General features: G+C 48.9%; 1 protein-coding gene across 4 annotated transcripts in view; it reads right to left on the reverse strand.

Annotated features, from left to right (window-relative positions):
• The window catches only part of LOC142776558 (uncharacterized), a 313,558-nt gene that overhangs the window by 207,570 nt on the left and 89,397 nt on the right, over positions 1-16,591 (reverse strand). For 2 of the 4 annotated variants that reach the window (XM_075880431.1, XM_075880430.1), the window contains exons 3-4: positions 14,803-14,952; positions 7,230-7,322 (exon numbers count right to left, since the gene is read on the reverse strand). In XM_075880431.1, coding sequence (XP_075736546.1) covers positions 7,230-7,322; positions 14,803-14,952 — 243 coding nt within the window. The remainder of the gene's footprint in view (positions 1-7,229; positions 7,323-14,802; positions 14,953-16,591) is intronic. The other 2 variants (XM_075880432.1, XM_075880433.1) reach the window with 1 other exon arrangement.

The following is a 16,591-nucleotide window of genomic DNA, read 5'->3' on the forward strand; positions in this document are numbered from 1 at the left end:
TTCACGGTCTAAGTCGCCGACAGAAATTTCCGAATAGCCCGAACGAGGATTTATAGATGAGAAGTATCGCGTGCCATGAATGCAGTCAAGGGCGTCGTCGATTCGTGGCAGCGGATATACGTCTTTGCGGGTTATCTTGTTGAAGGCGTGGTAGTCAACGCAAAATCTCCAACTGCCATCCTTCTTTTTGATTAAAACAACAGGTGATGCCCATGGACTTGAAGAGACCTCTATGACTTCTTTGGAGAGCATCTTTTCGACTTCTCGTTGTATGGCCTGACGTTCAGACTGGGAAACACGGTATGGTCACCGGCTAACAGGACTAGAATCGCCGGTGTGTATTTGATGACACGCGACGGACGTTTGACCCAAAGGGCGGTCATCGATGTCGAAAATATCTCGGTAGGTGGTCAGAACGTGGTGGAGTTGCGCAGCCTGACCGGGCAGAATACCAGGGGCAATCATCATAGTGATTTTGTCAGTAGGTGCGTTTGCTCTGCTGCCGGCAATAAGGGACGAGCAGTCTTCAGGGTCTAATGCCACGATGTTACATGCATCAAGTGGGGAAACATGGCCTAACGAAACGCCTTGCGAGAGAACTTGGGCCGAACTACTAAAGTTGAGGAGTGGAAGCTGAACGTCCACGGTAGTCACGATGGTATGTGGCACAGCAACACATCGCGCCAAGTGCACATCCACTAATGGAGACACTATGTAGTCACCGTCAGGAAGAGCTGGTGATGTTAAGGCCGCAAACATGGTGACTTGCGGTGACAGCCTAACATAATCAACAGCGCACAAGCGGTGTGACGATGAGGACGGCACAGCCCCAAGTCGAGGCGGCAGCTCAAGTTGGAGAACGCCGGTTGTACAGTCGATGAGAGCGGCATGAGTGGACAAGAAATAGAATTGAAGAATCAGATCATTGGGGCATTGCTCAATAGCTGGAAAGAGAACAGATGTGGGGTGATCAGCGATTGTGATGCGTGCTGTGCACATTCCTGTGATGGCAAGACTTCTTCCGTCGGCGACACGAATAATGCCAGGAGCAGCCGGTGTGAGAACTTTCTTTAGGCTGCGACGAAGTCAGGCACTCATCACAGAAATATGAGCGCCGGTGTCAATAAGTGCAGAAACAGTCAGGCCGTCAACGTCGACGTCAATCAAATTTCGTCGTGTCGGCAGTACAACGAGAAGATTCGAGGTCGGTATCGAGGATGCAGCTTCACCTCTAAAAGCGGCCCCGCTTAGTTTTTCTGATGAGAATTGAGCGGGGAGGTCGGGCGTCGTCGTAGAGGAGAAGGGGACGACGGGTGACGTCCAGGTGGCAAACGAGACTGAGGACGCCGAGGCGACGGCGAGCGGCTGTGCTGCGTATCAGGGCCATCGAAGGAGTTAGAATCGACGGGTGGAAGGCGGTGGTAGCTGTCGGGGATCGGCGCAGGAGGCTGGCAAAGGCGGTAGCTGTTGGCACGGTGAGCAGTGTTATACTGTGTTGGGGACGAAGACCAATGGTTGTGACAATACCGTGCGGCGTGCCCTATGCATCATCAACATCATCATCATGATCTTGATCAGCCTGACTACGTCCACTGCAGGACAAAGGCCTCTTCCATGTTCCGCCAGTTAACCCGGTCCTGCGCTTGCTGCTGCCAATTCATACCCGCAAACTTTTTAATCTCATCTGCCCACCTAACCTTCTGTCTCCCCTAACCTGCTTGCCTTCTCTGGGAATCCAGTTAGTTACCCTTAATGACCAGCGGTTGTCCTGTCTAGGCGCTACATGTCCGGCCCACGTCCATTTCCTTTTCTTGATTTCGGCTATGATATCCTTAACCCCCGTTTGTTCCCTAATCCACTCTGCTCACTTCTTGTCTTTTAACGTTACACCTACCATTTTTCTTTTCATTGCTCGCTGCGTCGTCCTCAACTTAAGCTGAACCCTCTTTCAGCTTAAGTGCCCTATGCGGTGGCAGTTAAAGCAGATCAGCCAATCATCCGCAGTTCTCCATTCAGCCGGATTTGGAGAGCGTGGATAAGACCATTCCAGGGGCGGTGACCTGGGGTGAGGCGGCGACCTTGAACGGAAGCCAATTGGTCGAGACTGAGCAACGGCGCAGACATCGAAGCCCAAATTGCTGAGTTCTTCTCGCACAATCAACTGTACCAAGCAAACCTGAGGTACTTGCGGATCGACGTGGCCATTGGTGGGAAAAGCAGGTGTAATTGCTTCGATTTCCCGCCGGACGATTCGCGTAATTTCAGACGCCGGTGAAGACTGCCGACGAGAGGTCAGTCCATCTTCTCAGGAGGACGTCGCAGCGGTGTTTGGCAGTCGAGTGAATGATCTTGAAATACGCCTGCTTTTGGCCAGTTCAAAACGCCGGCATTCCTGAATAATTTTCTCGACGGTCGCGCAGTTCTGGCACATTAGCAGGTTGAACGCATCGTCCGCTATCCCCTTGAGGACGTGGCCAATTTTATCAGACTCGGACATGTCATTGTCGATTTTACGACACAGAGCCAGCACGTCCTGTATATACGAGATATATGGCTCTGTGGGTGTCTTAGCACGTATAGACAACTCCTTCTTTGCAGCCGCCTTTCGACCGATGGGCTTCCCAAATAAGTCGCGAGCTTCTCCTTGAATGTGTCCCAACTGCCGATCTCTTTCTCATAGTACTCGTACCAGACTTTGACCGTGCCTTTCAGGTAAAACATCACGTTAGCCAGCACGAGAGTCGGGTCCTACCGGTTGAGCGCACTGGCACGCTCGTAGTCAGCTATCCAGTCGTCAACATCAACTTCGTCCGTACCGCAGAATGTTCCTGGATGTTTCGGATGCGTCAGCACATACGGGGGGGGGGGGCAGTGGAAGCGTTGCCATGGATGGTGCAGGCATCGCCGAGGCCGATGGAGAGGTGGCCATGGGATCAGTCCCATGTACTATCACGGAAACTCCAATTTGACGACCACTGCAGAGCTCCGTTGTGTGGCGCTTCGTTACCCAGCACTTCCACCAATTTGTTACGGGGATTACAAACACACGGAAGAGAGAAACGAGTGTATTTGCAATATTTACAGGTATGTGTGACACCCCAGGGCTGCTAGGATCTCGCGCACCGAATCCGCTTCTTTTTCGTCGCTGCGTCTACGACGGAGGAGCCATGCCCACTGCCTCGTAACAATATTACAGTAAACTGTAGTCGACGCACTTTATCGGCTGACAATCGGCTCAAACCGCACGCAACGATGCGCCGCTGCTTGTATTTCTATGCGCTCCGCTGACCGGCTGTCCACACGTTCGCTGGGACAGTGCTGCTGCCTATAGCCTGATCTCGCCACGAATACAGGCCCATCTTACGCACTTAGCACACACGCTGAACCAGTCAATATCATCCAGCACATTTGCCCGTGAGAATTTGCATCGAATAAACAACTTGGTTTGTATTCATCACAGTATACGCTGACGCCAATCATGAGCGCTTCAGGGGCCCCTAAACCACACCGAGTTGAAACAGGGGGGGAAACTCTCTGTACCTCCCATGTACGCACGCTGACACGAAGTGGCAGCCCCACTTTTGCCACTGGCGGCTGTTGGCCATCCAACTGGAAATAAATCACAAACAGAACATTTCTTTTATAACGTCATTGACGAGGTCCGTAAATAGAGAGAACGGAGGAAAACTCGAATGGAGGACAGTTACCGTGCAAGCTCTCCTTTCCCACTTTGCATGCAAATTGAATGCACTTGCGCCTTCTTTCAGGTCCGCTGGGCACTTGGCAATGCGCTGCTGTTCCTAAAAATTATTAAGCATTGTTAAATGCGAAGCAGCTCTTTGACTAGCCTGTGCAAAGCTGTCTCTGTGCATGTCCGAATGAACTCACCGCAACACGCTTCCCTTACCGCAGGTGGTGGAGTGTTTCCGAGTAGGTCCCACCGCAGCAGCCTGTTGACGTCACGCTCCTGTTGCAGTACCCGCTGACGTCATTTTTCCCTCGCCTGCCTCCGGCTGATCGCAGCATCCGCAGCAGCCTTCTTGTTAGTTCCGCGAAAAACCTACCGCTATTACCGCTCACTCCGGAACCGCGACCGGCGCTCACTACACCACTGATTCGTCCGTTCACGTGCAATAAACATCAAGCGCGTCTAACGTACCTGTTGAAACATCTCTGTACATGTCACCTCACTCGCTTCACCCTCTTCACCGCTCGTAACGCACGAGCACACATCGAGCATTAAAAGTTTTCCGGCTTGTTCATCTGGGTTGAAGAGGACGCCGGAAGACAATGCTCCTTCGCCTGTTGCGAAATCGGCCGAAGCGATAAAGCTTAACCTGGCCCCGCTTCAGACTAAACTTGCAGAGCTCACCGAAGAACCTGCGTTAGCACCATTGATTCCGTGGTGCCATGCGTGCACCACGCTGCTGCTTCGCATCCCGGCAGGGTTCCCTTCGAGAAGATGGTGCCAATTTTTGTTTTTAAAATACCCTTCGTGTGTTGCAAAGGGGGGGGGGGAGTTCAGCTGGCCATTTTCTCATTACAGTCAATCTGCAGAAATAAAAATGAACTGAGTAGTATTGGTAACGGTCGTTCTGTCTCGCACAATTTTTCTGTCTTCAATTTCCGTGCTGTTAACCTAGCAAAATGAACTGTTTTACCGAATGTATTGTACAAAAAAACAGGACATCAATGCAGTGGTAAAGTGCCAATCTACAGAACAAGCTGTATTTTGCAACCTATATATGAATATATTCAGCAAACTCTAGATCCATATTATCAAAGCAATAGAAAGATTATTAATAATCACGAGAAGGGCATGCAATACTTGACTCACTCATGTTTATTATGATGGTGAACATAGTTTTATTACAGAAATGAAATATTAAATGACAAGGCGGTTCAGTGGAATAGGGAAGCATGGAGCCACCAGAATTTTTTCTCGAGAGAATGTCGCTAGAAACAGAGTTTCAGCAAGTTTTACTTAACCTCGTCAGGGCAGAAGCTTTGCTTAGAGAAGGAAAAGTTCACTTGTCAAAACGTTGGCTCCAGTGACATTCCTTGTAATATTTCTAGAAGCATTTAGTTTATCATTTGTATTTGAGTAGCAGTATAAGAAGTAAAGATATACAAAATTTGAAGAAATGTGGCTACACGAATTTCATGAACAGGAAGGAGCGTATAACTACTTGGCATCTTTTGAAGCACATAGCAAAAATAAAAGAAGCGAAAACTATGTAGCAGAGCCAACAGAAATTCGAGCCTTTAATTGTACGCATTTTCGCGAAAGCAAGTAAGCTGACATCTTGACTAAGTATTCTAGCGACACTGCTCTTCTGTCAGTCCAGCCAGGCCTGTACAAAACTGCGTTTAGTCTTATGTACTCATGAAAACTCAAAAACTGCTCAAATAATGGGTGAAAACAGCTGTGCCCACCGGTTGTCAATAGGAAACCTGAAAAACCTTCACGGTACTGGAAATTCACGGGTTAGCACACCGCAGAGCAGCGAAAAACATGTGTTCCACGATTTAGCCATAATTGTCGAATGCATGGTTAGTTTTCTGGCCGCCCCTCCACAGCGATCTAGTGGCTAACGTACTCGGCTGCTGATCTGAAGGTCGCGGGATCGAATCCCAGCTTGGGGGGATGCATTTCCAATAGAGAAAGAAATGTTGTAGGCCCATGGGCTCAGATACGGGTGCATGTTAAAAAAACTCAGGTGGTCGAATTTTCTGGAGCCCTTCACTATGGCGTCTCTCATAATTATATTGTGGTTTTGTGACGTTATACCCCACAAATCAATCAATCATGGTTGACTTGGTTGAAGTAGCTCACTCCGGCATCTGTTCTCTACCCGGCAGAGTTTGCTGTCTTTATCTTTCCTGTAGTGGGCACGCCAAGCGAGCGAGATAAATGAGCGCAATCGAGTTTGTAATAATGCTGAGCGAGTGGTGAGAAGGAGAGCAGGCAAGGGCCAGGAAGTCGAGTTAACCACTTTTCGCACTCAAGCTTATTTAAAATTAAAAAACACGAAAACAAAATACACAAGATACTTTTTCTCATTGGTTTCGAATTTATTCATTTGTGAAAACTTGTGAAAGCCAAAAAATGCGAACATTCACATCAACCTAGCTCCGTTTCACCGGATCTTAGGATGTATGGCAACCCCTACGAGCGTGCATGTTCCTGGAAACCGAAACTAACGCTGAGTTTTTGGGGCCTGGTGGACAGGCCAAATAGAAGTTTGTTTCCCTTCTTCACCACCATTCTCAGAGCGCAATTTCCTGCTCGCTATCTATTTCTGCAAAAAACAAGTGGAATGCGAGCACTAAGCGTTAAGCTAGTCAGGATTTCACGCTTTTCGACTACACGCATGCTATCTCCGCGCCAATATATATCGACAAAAAAGAGAGCTCTTTTCACCCTTACGTCACGTGAACGAACTGCTGGCGTCACAAATGGTGCAGTAAAGACTGCGAAGGGCTCGAGAAAATAACGTGCTCATTATTCGTATTTTTGCAAGTGGTTGAGGGACACTTTAGGCGTGGAAGTGGGTGCTTGCATTCAAAGCACCATTTGGCGTATTCTTGCGCTGATCCTGGAGGCACTAGCGCACACAAAAAAAACAACTTTCGTTAAATCGATCTTGGAATAACTGCCGTTGAATCGATTATTGAATCGAAAGCCAGCGGAGTACGCATTGCGTCTTCCCGACGTGTACCAGCGAAGAAGAGGCTGATAAAGCTTTATATTCAAGTCTTTTCTTCCTGTAGCATTCGTGTCAGACCATTTTATAACACCGACCGTCATTCTGTCACGTTCACGACGATGCCTCAGGTGCGAATCATCTAAATGAAGCATCGCGTCACTCGAAAAAGAGAAGTGGTCTCTCTTAAGAATCGAGCGCATAGTGTTCCTTGCAGAGATGACCTCGTATCAGACCGCAAAGCTGGATTGCGATGTAAGATTGTTTTCGCAGTGTTGCTGGTGCCGAAGTATCGATAACACGATTACACTGTTACCTTTGGGTGTCACACGTGTTTTGAACTTTCGATGTGTTTACTATGCGCCGTTGTTCTCAAAACCTCTTGCTCGGATCACGCTCAATGTTACAGGGGATCTCACCGTGTAGCAGTGAGTGTGTAAGGGTAGCTGACGTCACGCTTTTTGTAACAATTGGGTGATAAAAGCAACGAGTCAACAAAAATATCGTGGTGCATGCACTCACCTGCGTTCAATATAGGGTTCCTTGAAGAAGGGAGAGGGTCCCGACGAATTTCCTCGGTGGAGAAGCTGACCACCGGTTGCCTTGTGGGTGTCCCTGAAGAGCAGTAAAAAAAAGAATGTCAAAGGCTTGAACAGACTCCTCCGGCAATGAACTTGTTTACTGCGAGAGTGGAAAGCCGTTACATTTTTTCGCACACGTGCATGCAGTGCCTATTCTGACTGTGGAGAATCGAACAGGAAAAGTTTGATATGCATTATCATGAGTTTAGCAATAAAGAAAAACATTACCGGCTAAAGTGGTCGTGCTTCTGCGGCATTTCGAGTGTATCGATTGCCTTAATAGAGGGCATCAACATCAAATCTAAAATACTAATTTATTTGTTCGATGTAAAAGCGAAAAATAATAAAAGGACGAAGGGAAGAAAGTACAGCGAAAAAAGTGCCCAAACATTCGTCTTTGACTTTTTTGCCACTCACATCCAAAAAGAATGACAGATAAACAAGCCCGCATTGCTACCCTCTTTTATAGTTTGCTTTTTCAAGGATTACAGGAGGAGCTAGACGAGGGCGAATTCTCTCAACGCATCCTAACACTTCCTGCTGAAGTATTCCATCGCGGAAGCACCAGAGGTAAGCAGTACGGGCGCATTCATACCATAGGCGTCGGCAAGGAGTAGCAAAAGAGCCATGCCCGAAAACAGAAGTGTGGCTGAATTTTCGGCGTTGAAGTGCAGGCTAAGCCGCTTCAGGTGTTCGGACACCAGAGTCACCAGACTATGAAGATCACTGCTGTACTATGCCAGTAATACAACATCATCTGCAAACACCAAGCCACGCAGCGCCCATGTCTCCAACGCCCCATCACTCTTGAGTAGGTACGCGAAGTCTACTCTTGATTCTAAGGGTGTCTCCTCGAGCCCCGCCACATAAAGTATGTAGAGCAGCGGAGACATCGGGCAACCCTGCCTCAGTACTCTTGTCTTCTTCACAGGCTGCGCCCTGGTGTCCTTGAAACGTGCCACCACCGAGTTATCCGCATAGAGTCACCAGAGTAAGCCTGTGCTCAGAATTTGTCGTTTTTTTAACTAGAGAAACTCTGTGTGAAGCACACTTTTGTAAGCATTGGCTACGTCTAGAAAGCATCCAAGCGGGCCTCTAGTTTCTTTGCGTGCCATCTCGATGGCCTGGGTGAGCCTAAAAAGGTTGTCTTCCAATCACCAGTTCCATCGAAAGTTATTCTGGAGTTCAGGCAGTATGCCATTTTGCTCCTCCCAGCCACTCATCTAGACAATGAAGACTTGAGCGAAAAATCTAAAGAGGACGCTTGTCACCGTGATTGGTCTATAGTCACCCAGCAGTCCAGCGTCGCCTCCTCGCTTGCACATCAGGCTTACTCGGCCGCTTTTCCAGTCAGAATGGATTGGACCGTCCTTCAAAATTGTAGTCAAGGTTTTCACGAGATTTTCAAGAGCAGAGTTTCTCAGGCGTTTCACGAGGCCCACTGGTATACCGTCCATGCCGGAGGCAGTGCTTGCACTGATACGTGGGAGTGCATGCTCAATAGCTATCCTCGTAACTTTCCAACGGCCCTCTTCACTTGGTTGGTGAGGTTTATCCTTGGGGTCGCGGTTTAGAGCAGGGGTCGATTCGTAATGTGTGGGACTGAAGGTCTTGCATGTGGTCCTTGAGGTGTGCCACAAGATCAGTGATTCACTGGCTGCTAGAGTGATGTCAAAATTTGTGTGCTGGGGTATTACGATGTATTGAAGACACATATTTCCAAATTTCATTTGCGCTATTACGCCCTGCTTCTGTAATAGCTTGCAATTTTTCACTGTTTTGCTGAGTTGTTTTTCACTGTTTTTCTTTGTAAGAGGACCCGCATCTCTGTTTTGAGGGGGAGGTATTGCTCCTAGGTACGCATGCACTCGTCGTCTGGGGATGTTCTAGCAACCGCCTTGTGTTTGCGATTCACCATTCGTCTTGCAGCAAGGGCCATCTGTACCTGTCTGTCTTCATCCCGCCAACCTTTGCGCCGCAAGCCGCCGTGATAATTCACGCAAATTTCGTGCCTCTTCGTGGTGCATTTCATTTCTAGCACAAATTGACCATAGGTTGGCGACTCCATCGGTTGGAAGTTCTCTCCGAATGTGTTTTCGACTGAAGCATACGCTGACTGTGAGAGGCTCTTTTAAGCCAGGTTGCCACGTTCGTTCTTAATGGTTCGCCACGGAGATCAAGCAAAGGTCAACTTTATTCAATGGCGGTCGCTTCCTAGGCTGAATGTCCCATTCTAATTTATGTTTATATGAGTGAGACGTCGTGCTAGAACAGGTGTCACATGCGCGTAGTTAATACAGATTCGACTGTTCCTGGCGCACCAGGTTTACTGCCTTTCGCACTCTGGACGAAGATTCAGTACATCTAAGGTAAGTGAATGTGCGAGTGTCAGCAGTAGTTCCCCATCGGCATGTTGGAAACCATGCAGAGCTTGCAGGTGGCCATTGAAATCGCCCACTATGAGGACCTCTCGCTGGTTTGCCCATCTTTCCACGTCTTCTAAGATGCATTGTACTATCGTAGAGTTACCGGCGTCAGTTTCAGCAGATACAGCAAAGTATACCACTACTGCATGGATTATTAGCCCCTGCAAGTTGCCCTCCATCCCCATGTGCTCAACCTCAACACATGAGCTGTCCAGCTTCCTCCACGATGATCCAGTTTTCCACTGGAAACCGACTTCTCCCCCTTTCCTCGATTCACCTGAGCGGTTCAGGCCAGCCCACTGCAAACATTTATGTAAGAGTGGCTCTTCCATTGCACGAAGGTGTGCTTCGGCCAGAAGTTATGTCTCTATGTCTTCGTCTTCTATCATCCGATACAGTTCTTCTCGTTTGCTCATAGTTCTGACACCATGTAAGTTAAGGAGGCCTACCTGGATGTCTTTATTCTTTTTGCGGATGGGGCCACTGCGGGCCGTCATTTTCTTTAGGATCTGTACCAGCAGCGCTTCTGCCTCCTCTGTGTATTGGCCATTTGGAGGATTGCCTGTCCTAGGGCAGTCATTATGGAGGTCATTTATTCACACCCCACGCCCTGTGCTAGTGAGTGTCTGATGGGCGAAGCCCTAAAAAGCCCAAGTGCTGTGTCCTAATTGTTGCCCTAGTTGTTTAGTGGCGTACTCACTGTAGGACGTTCCACTCATATTATCCTGCAGGGCCTATGTGACACCGAAGAACTCTACACGTGTTCCAAGTTCCGAACAACTCTTACGTAGGTTTTTGTTCCACGACTTGAACTTGGTTCGCATGGCGTTGACCTTGGGCTCTAGTTTTGAGACCCCATAGAACACACAGAAGTGGCCTATGGCTGTTGCAGTCGAGGAAGGTATTTGGGACTTGAGCTTATCCGTGAAGTCATGAGATGCGTCGTTGTTTTGGATGTCACCGAGGCCAGCGTGGAGTACCAGAATGACCTCTTTTGATTTCCAGATGTCCTCCGCTGTCTGAATCACCTCCACCAGCGTAGCATCTTTCTTTATATGGCAGTGGGCACTGCTGTGCCATGCGGTGGCTTGGAGTACCGCATATTTAATTCTAAGCGCATTGCCATCTCCTTAGATGAAATCATTGGGAAATACAGTTGGCAAATCTGGAGAGCCTGCTTCTTGTAGGTAGAAGCTGCAGAGGTCTGGCCATCACCTGTTCTTTCCCTTCGCAGTCACTTCCGCACCAGCTTGTCTAATTTGGTTTGCCTGCCTACGTCATCACCGGAAGAGCAATCCCCTAGCTTTAGATCGTAGTCGGGCGTGTTCTGTGATTGGTTTGCCACACTGCTGGCATCAACAGTCGTACTTTTGACTACCACTATGTCATATGGTCTCCTTTTACCTCTTTTCCTCCCTTATGGGGCATAGGTGACGTCCTGTTGTCGGCCGTAGCATGGTCCGACTCTTCTGGCTTTTCGATCTAGGACCCTCTTTTCTAGCTTTTGAGCTCATCCAACTCTTGTGAGGCTGAGAAATCCGCGCCTGGATTTCTTTGTGCATATGAGTCTCCGAGACTAGCTAAGAGACAGCGTCATTTAGTTTTGTCTCTGGGTTCTGAAGCTGCAACGTGCTATCTTCTTTATGTTCCCGCAGCGACTGCGCCAACTCCTCGCGCACGAAGTTCAGCCAAACGCACTGTTTGCATTCATTGTCTGCTGCTGCTTCTGCCTGTTTTACTGTGCAATTGAGGAGTCGTGTGCTCGATCTCTATCAACACATCGCAGCTTTTACTCGCCACTCCGCATTCTCTCTTGTTTCTGGTTTCAGTGGACGAGCTTCGTTTGGCTCGCGTTCCAACCGTGTTGCAGTTCCTCGGCATAAAAATGCCCCGCCTCCGTGCACTGCTAAAGTTATAGACACTCAGTAACTCCGGCGCCACCTATCGCCGACTGTCTTATTCACTCACACAGGTTTGTACAAGCTGGCGCCACCTCTCGTCCGCAGCCGGTAACACTGCACGGCGATGTTGCCGTCGGTGCTCCAGACCGGCGTGTTTGGCCTCGTCCTCAGAAGCTGGTACACCACGACGCTGCACCGCTACCGCAATTTGCAGAGCGGCCACGCCACCGCTGCCGCCACATGGTGCCGGCGCGCCACAATTCGTCATTTTTAAAAACGATAGTCTTTCGGGGACCTTCGACGCAAAAATTTTGGTCTGTCTGTCTGTCTGTCTGTCTGTCTGTCTGTCTGTCTGTCTGTCTGTCTGTCTGTCTGTCTGTCTGTCTGTCTGTCTGTCTGTTTGCTTACCCTTAACGGTACCAGGCACTTTAAATGCCACCAGCGGATACCTCAAACGGCCGACCCCATCCGCAGCGCCCACCAATGTTGCTCAAGGTTCAGCGTTCATACATGTGCGATTGTTAATTTAAGAGCAATTATAACGCATATTTGAGGCATCATAACATGTATATATTCTGTATGCGCGTCTCTGACTAGAAAATGAATACATAAGTTATTCTAAGGACTATAGCGTTTATCACACGGCGCTGACCATTCAACGCTTGCACGAAAAGAAAAGTGGTTTCAACGCTTTGCTAAGACGATACGGTGGTGGCACCTACCCATCGCCTTGCGTTCTACACCTTATCACCTCTGAGATGGGCGTGCACACCCGTCTCAGAGCAGCGCGTTTCGTTTTACAAGGTAACTGCCAAATAGCGCTCATGCCTCACAGGGTGACGCGACTTGGTGTGCTCGTTCGCCTCCACTGCACGCTCGAGGCACTCTAACTCAATGCCTCCAGAATACCATTCACCCATTTTCTTGCGCAGAACGTCAAATAAACGTTTTCTTCAATCTCTCCAGATGCAAAACTATCGCCTTTCGACGAAATTTGCAGATTAACATGCAGATAAGGGAGTAATTTTGAAAAAAATTATAGTCTTTCTTGGGGACCTTGAACGCAAAAATTTTGGTCTGTCTCTCTGTCTGTCTGTAAAATAAATTTATTGTTTACCAAAATTACATGGCACAGGTTCCACACACGATACGGTTGCGTGTTTAAATGCCCTTTAATTACAATGACACAGGCACCACAGCAGTCACACAAATATTTCACATTATCAGCAGTATTTTGTGAAAACACACACAGCAAATCATTCGGGCGGGTTTTATGTGGTTCGCAATATCTGTATTTGAGAACAGGCAAGCACAACCCTATTGTTTATTATTGTAATAAAGGCTCAGGACCAGTATCAGCCCCCCCCCCCCCCCTTCACACACACACACATACGATGAACGTTTCTCTTTTCTAACAAAAACGGAAACGGGAAACGCGAACAACGTGGTACGACACGTACAACGACGTAAATGGCGGGAGTCACCTACTTACTTTCCCGAGAGCGATGAGCAAGTTCGCCGACTCTATGGCGCTTGCATCGGCGTGCAACAGAGTAATAACTGGAGAGCCGCATAAACACTCATCTAGCAGGGGGGTGTCCGAACCGTACGAATTGTTTACACTGTTTACTCTTTCCGCGCCGTGGGCGCCTGCCCGATGACAGATGCAGCGGGCAAATGGTCGTGGGGTTTGCATGGCGAGAGCTTGTTCAGACGGGTCGTCGATAGCATCGCATTCCATGCTTAAGTTCCTTTCTCCAAGCTCTCCATGTACAGAGTGCCTTTGGCTATCTCCCCCGAAGAACAGTCTTTGGCAATATGTAGAGAGCATGTGGTCGTAGGATTGTGAGTCAATCGGATGCATTTTTTCCTGTACGGGCAATGGTTTCGCTGACGGCTCAGACATATGAGTGAGTGGTGTTTTTGTTGTAGTGTTGATTCACGGGCCGGACACGGAATATGTCGGTGAGCGTTGCCGTGTTTTCAGAATAAATGTTCTTTTGGACCTGTCCTTGGTTAGTACCTTAAATAGCGTTTGCTTCTGATTTGCTTAAATGCGCACGCCACTACTTGCACTTGTGCTTCTTTACTCTGGCGTTATTGGCCGACTGAACGGATATCAGGGGGGGGGGGGGGGCAAAGTGCGGCATTCGAGTCACCTTTTTTTTTTTTCTCGCGGCAGAAAACTGACTTATCGCATACCTCTCACCCACTTCGAAGGGTGATACTGACTACTGATACTGATACTGAAACCCAGCGATGCACTTTGGACAGTGTGATTCATGAGCAGCTGATGTTTCCGCACGACGCCCTCGCATAGTGCGGACCGAGTCAATACGCGCCTAAAAGTGAGTGCCGATGCTGCTGTTCGTTATCGGAATTTATAACACGGTTGACCGTTTGAATTGTGTCAGTTTACTACAGCGAAATTGAGCACTGACATACACCTTATACGTACAAGCCTAAGATATTAAAGTGCTTGTTTTCCCAGGAGGCAAATAATTATTAGATAAAATCCAAGACATCTAAGATTTTCCTGCGATAAGTAGTGGTGTGTGTATCTCCACAGTTAATAGTTACGTTCACCTGATTACGCTGTAGAATTCCGTACTTGAAACATTACTTACATAAAGCTGGGCTCACGGAGTCTTCTTTGCGTTATTTCGCAAAGAAACACAAATAATAGATCACTTCTTTTAATTCTGTCTCGAATATTCTTATCAAGGAAAAGATACGTTGTCGATCCAAATGAAAACTCGGGATTAGAATTGTATGTTGAACTAAGTTTATCCTATGGAGGGATTTCACAAGGTTATAGTCGCAGGGATGTCTGCTCTAATGTGTTTACTTACATAAGAGAACGAAAATAATTACCTTGTTAGTATATTTTTATTCTTTCTTAATTTTGGCTCCGCACCCATCTGAGAGTCTGATCGCTTGCATGGTCTTTGTTTTCATTCATTATTTACGAGCCTATTATTTAGACTTCATATCCGGTGAATGTTTTCAGGTTCATAGTTCTCTACCCGAAAAGATCCTGACGCCCGGCTCTTGGCCGATCCCTTATTGTGGGTGAGCGCCATCAGTGAAAGAAAATCATTATCATCATTATCATCTTTCTTTCCGAGATACAACAACAACAGCCCTGTGTGTGGAGTGCTCAAGCGTGCTCTAAAGGGACCTTTACCATGAGGCGCAGTGGTTGCGTCAAGCAGCAGTGGTGACGGAAGTTGCGATTTCAGGTTGACTGCGTTCAGTTGGTGCGAAAAGCGAGCATTCCGTAGTTGGTCTCGCTTCACGCCACGTCGCCTCAGTGGTCGCGCATCTCCGCAAGATACTGTAAATCATAACAGGTGAACAGCTGTGTTCAATATTCGCACTTATTTGTAATTAAAATACACAAAATTATGTTTGCTTCAGAACTAAATGGTCAAACCAAGACCAGGCACTTTTATCATTGAATATTTTTTTCTCTCAGACACTTCAGGCAATAACTGAACACAATGTGGTATATGAACACGATTTTATTCAGCCACACGAGGTAAGCTGGTAAAAAATGTTTTCTTCCTCTGGTATCACCTCAGGTCATCCAGTTGTAACGAGGCTTAGTATCTCGCCAGGGCATTATCTACGGTGTCTTCAGGCGCTTCGTGCCTTTGTCATGCCCGCACCCCTACCATGTCTTGTTGAAGAACCTCTGCTAGAGGCCTTGCTTGACCTGACATGCCTTCCTCCATGGCCCGAGAACACATGGTTGTGGGCGCGACGATGCTTCATGCCTCGCTTCGAGCGTAGGCTTGTTTTGGCCGAGGATGAAGAGACAGACCGGGCACGGCGACGGTGTTTACGCTCGCGTCCGCCTCGGTGACTGCGAGACGAGCTGCGTGATCGACCGCGGCTCATCTTCCTGCTGAGACGGCGATGCTTCGGAGCTTCGCTAGCCACATCGCTGGCGCTGCCTAGAGGGACGCTCTTCGAGTGCTTCCTGTGGCTCGCTCTAGGGGCTTTGGTCGCGAAAGCCCTGCTGGTTTTTAGTTTTTGGACTGGTTTTTGCCAGTGGGCTCCTCTGCATTGGCGTTCTTCCGTGATTTCCAAGCCGCTGGAGCCGCAACGGGCTCCAGCGCTAACGGCTTCACAGCCACGGCCTTGGGTGGTCGACCACATGGCCGCTTGGCAGCCGGAATCTCTATAGAACGGCTGGCGTGATTTCTGGCCGGCCTTCGGAGGATTCTCGTCAACCCCCACTTTCTTCTTCGGCATGGCTGCGTCGCACCGCGTTCTGCACTACCATCAGCCATCGACCCCGCGCAGCACGCTGTCGTCTTCAGCGTTGCCGCTCACCGGCAAGGGGGCCCCCAGGTGACGGCTTCGGTGAGGGCACGTAAGTGCCCGGTGTTACGACCGGCCCTGGGGAGCCAAGCAGGAAGAGTTTGGGGGAGAACCGGTTCTTGACCGACAGTGGCGGCCACCCCCACCTCCCTATTCGGGTTCCTCCTCGCCGGGAGAGCTCCGGGGTCTGCTGTGCGTTCGTGACCATGTTTGGTAACATTTTAGGGCGCCGTGACCATATATTGACCTCGTTTTAGGTTGGGCCACTACATGTGTTGTGAGGTGTGTTTCCCCCTCTCTCGTGGCCGAGGTGCCGGAGACACCGTATTGGCTGACGATGCGGACGGGGCGCCCAGTGTCAACGGCGCGGCGCTATAAAATGCCGAAGACGTTTTGTATCACACTCACTCTTCTCTCTTTGGGTCAGTTGACCACTTCTCCACATGTAAATAAATCTCTGTTGTTCGTTCGGGCGCTTCTTCTCGCTGAATTGTTGGACGATGGATCCTGCGACGGGGCCAGCTACCGAAAACGAGACCGGCAGGACCCGGAGTCCCAACAACTGGTGGCAGCGGTGGGATCCCGATAACCCCGAAAGCGACCACTGGACGGAGTGAGCCCGAAGTTCAACAACGGGATGACAGGAG

Source organism: Rhipicephalus microplus, chromosome X, assembly GCF_043290135.1.
Source record: "Rhipicephalus microplus isolate Deutch F79 chromosome X, USDA_Rmic, whole genome shotgun sequence".
NCBI classification, from domain to species: Eukaryota; Metazoa; Arthropoda; class Arachnida; order Ixodida; family Ixodidae; genus Rhipicephalus; species Rhipicephalus microplus.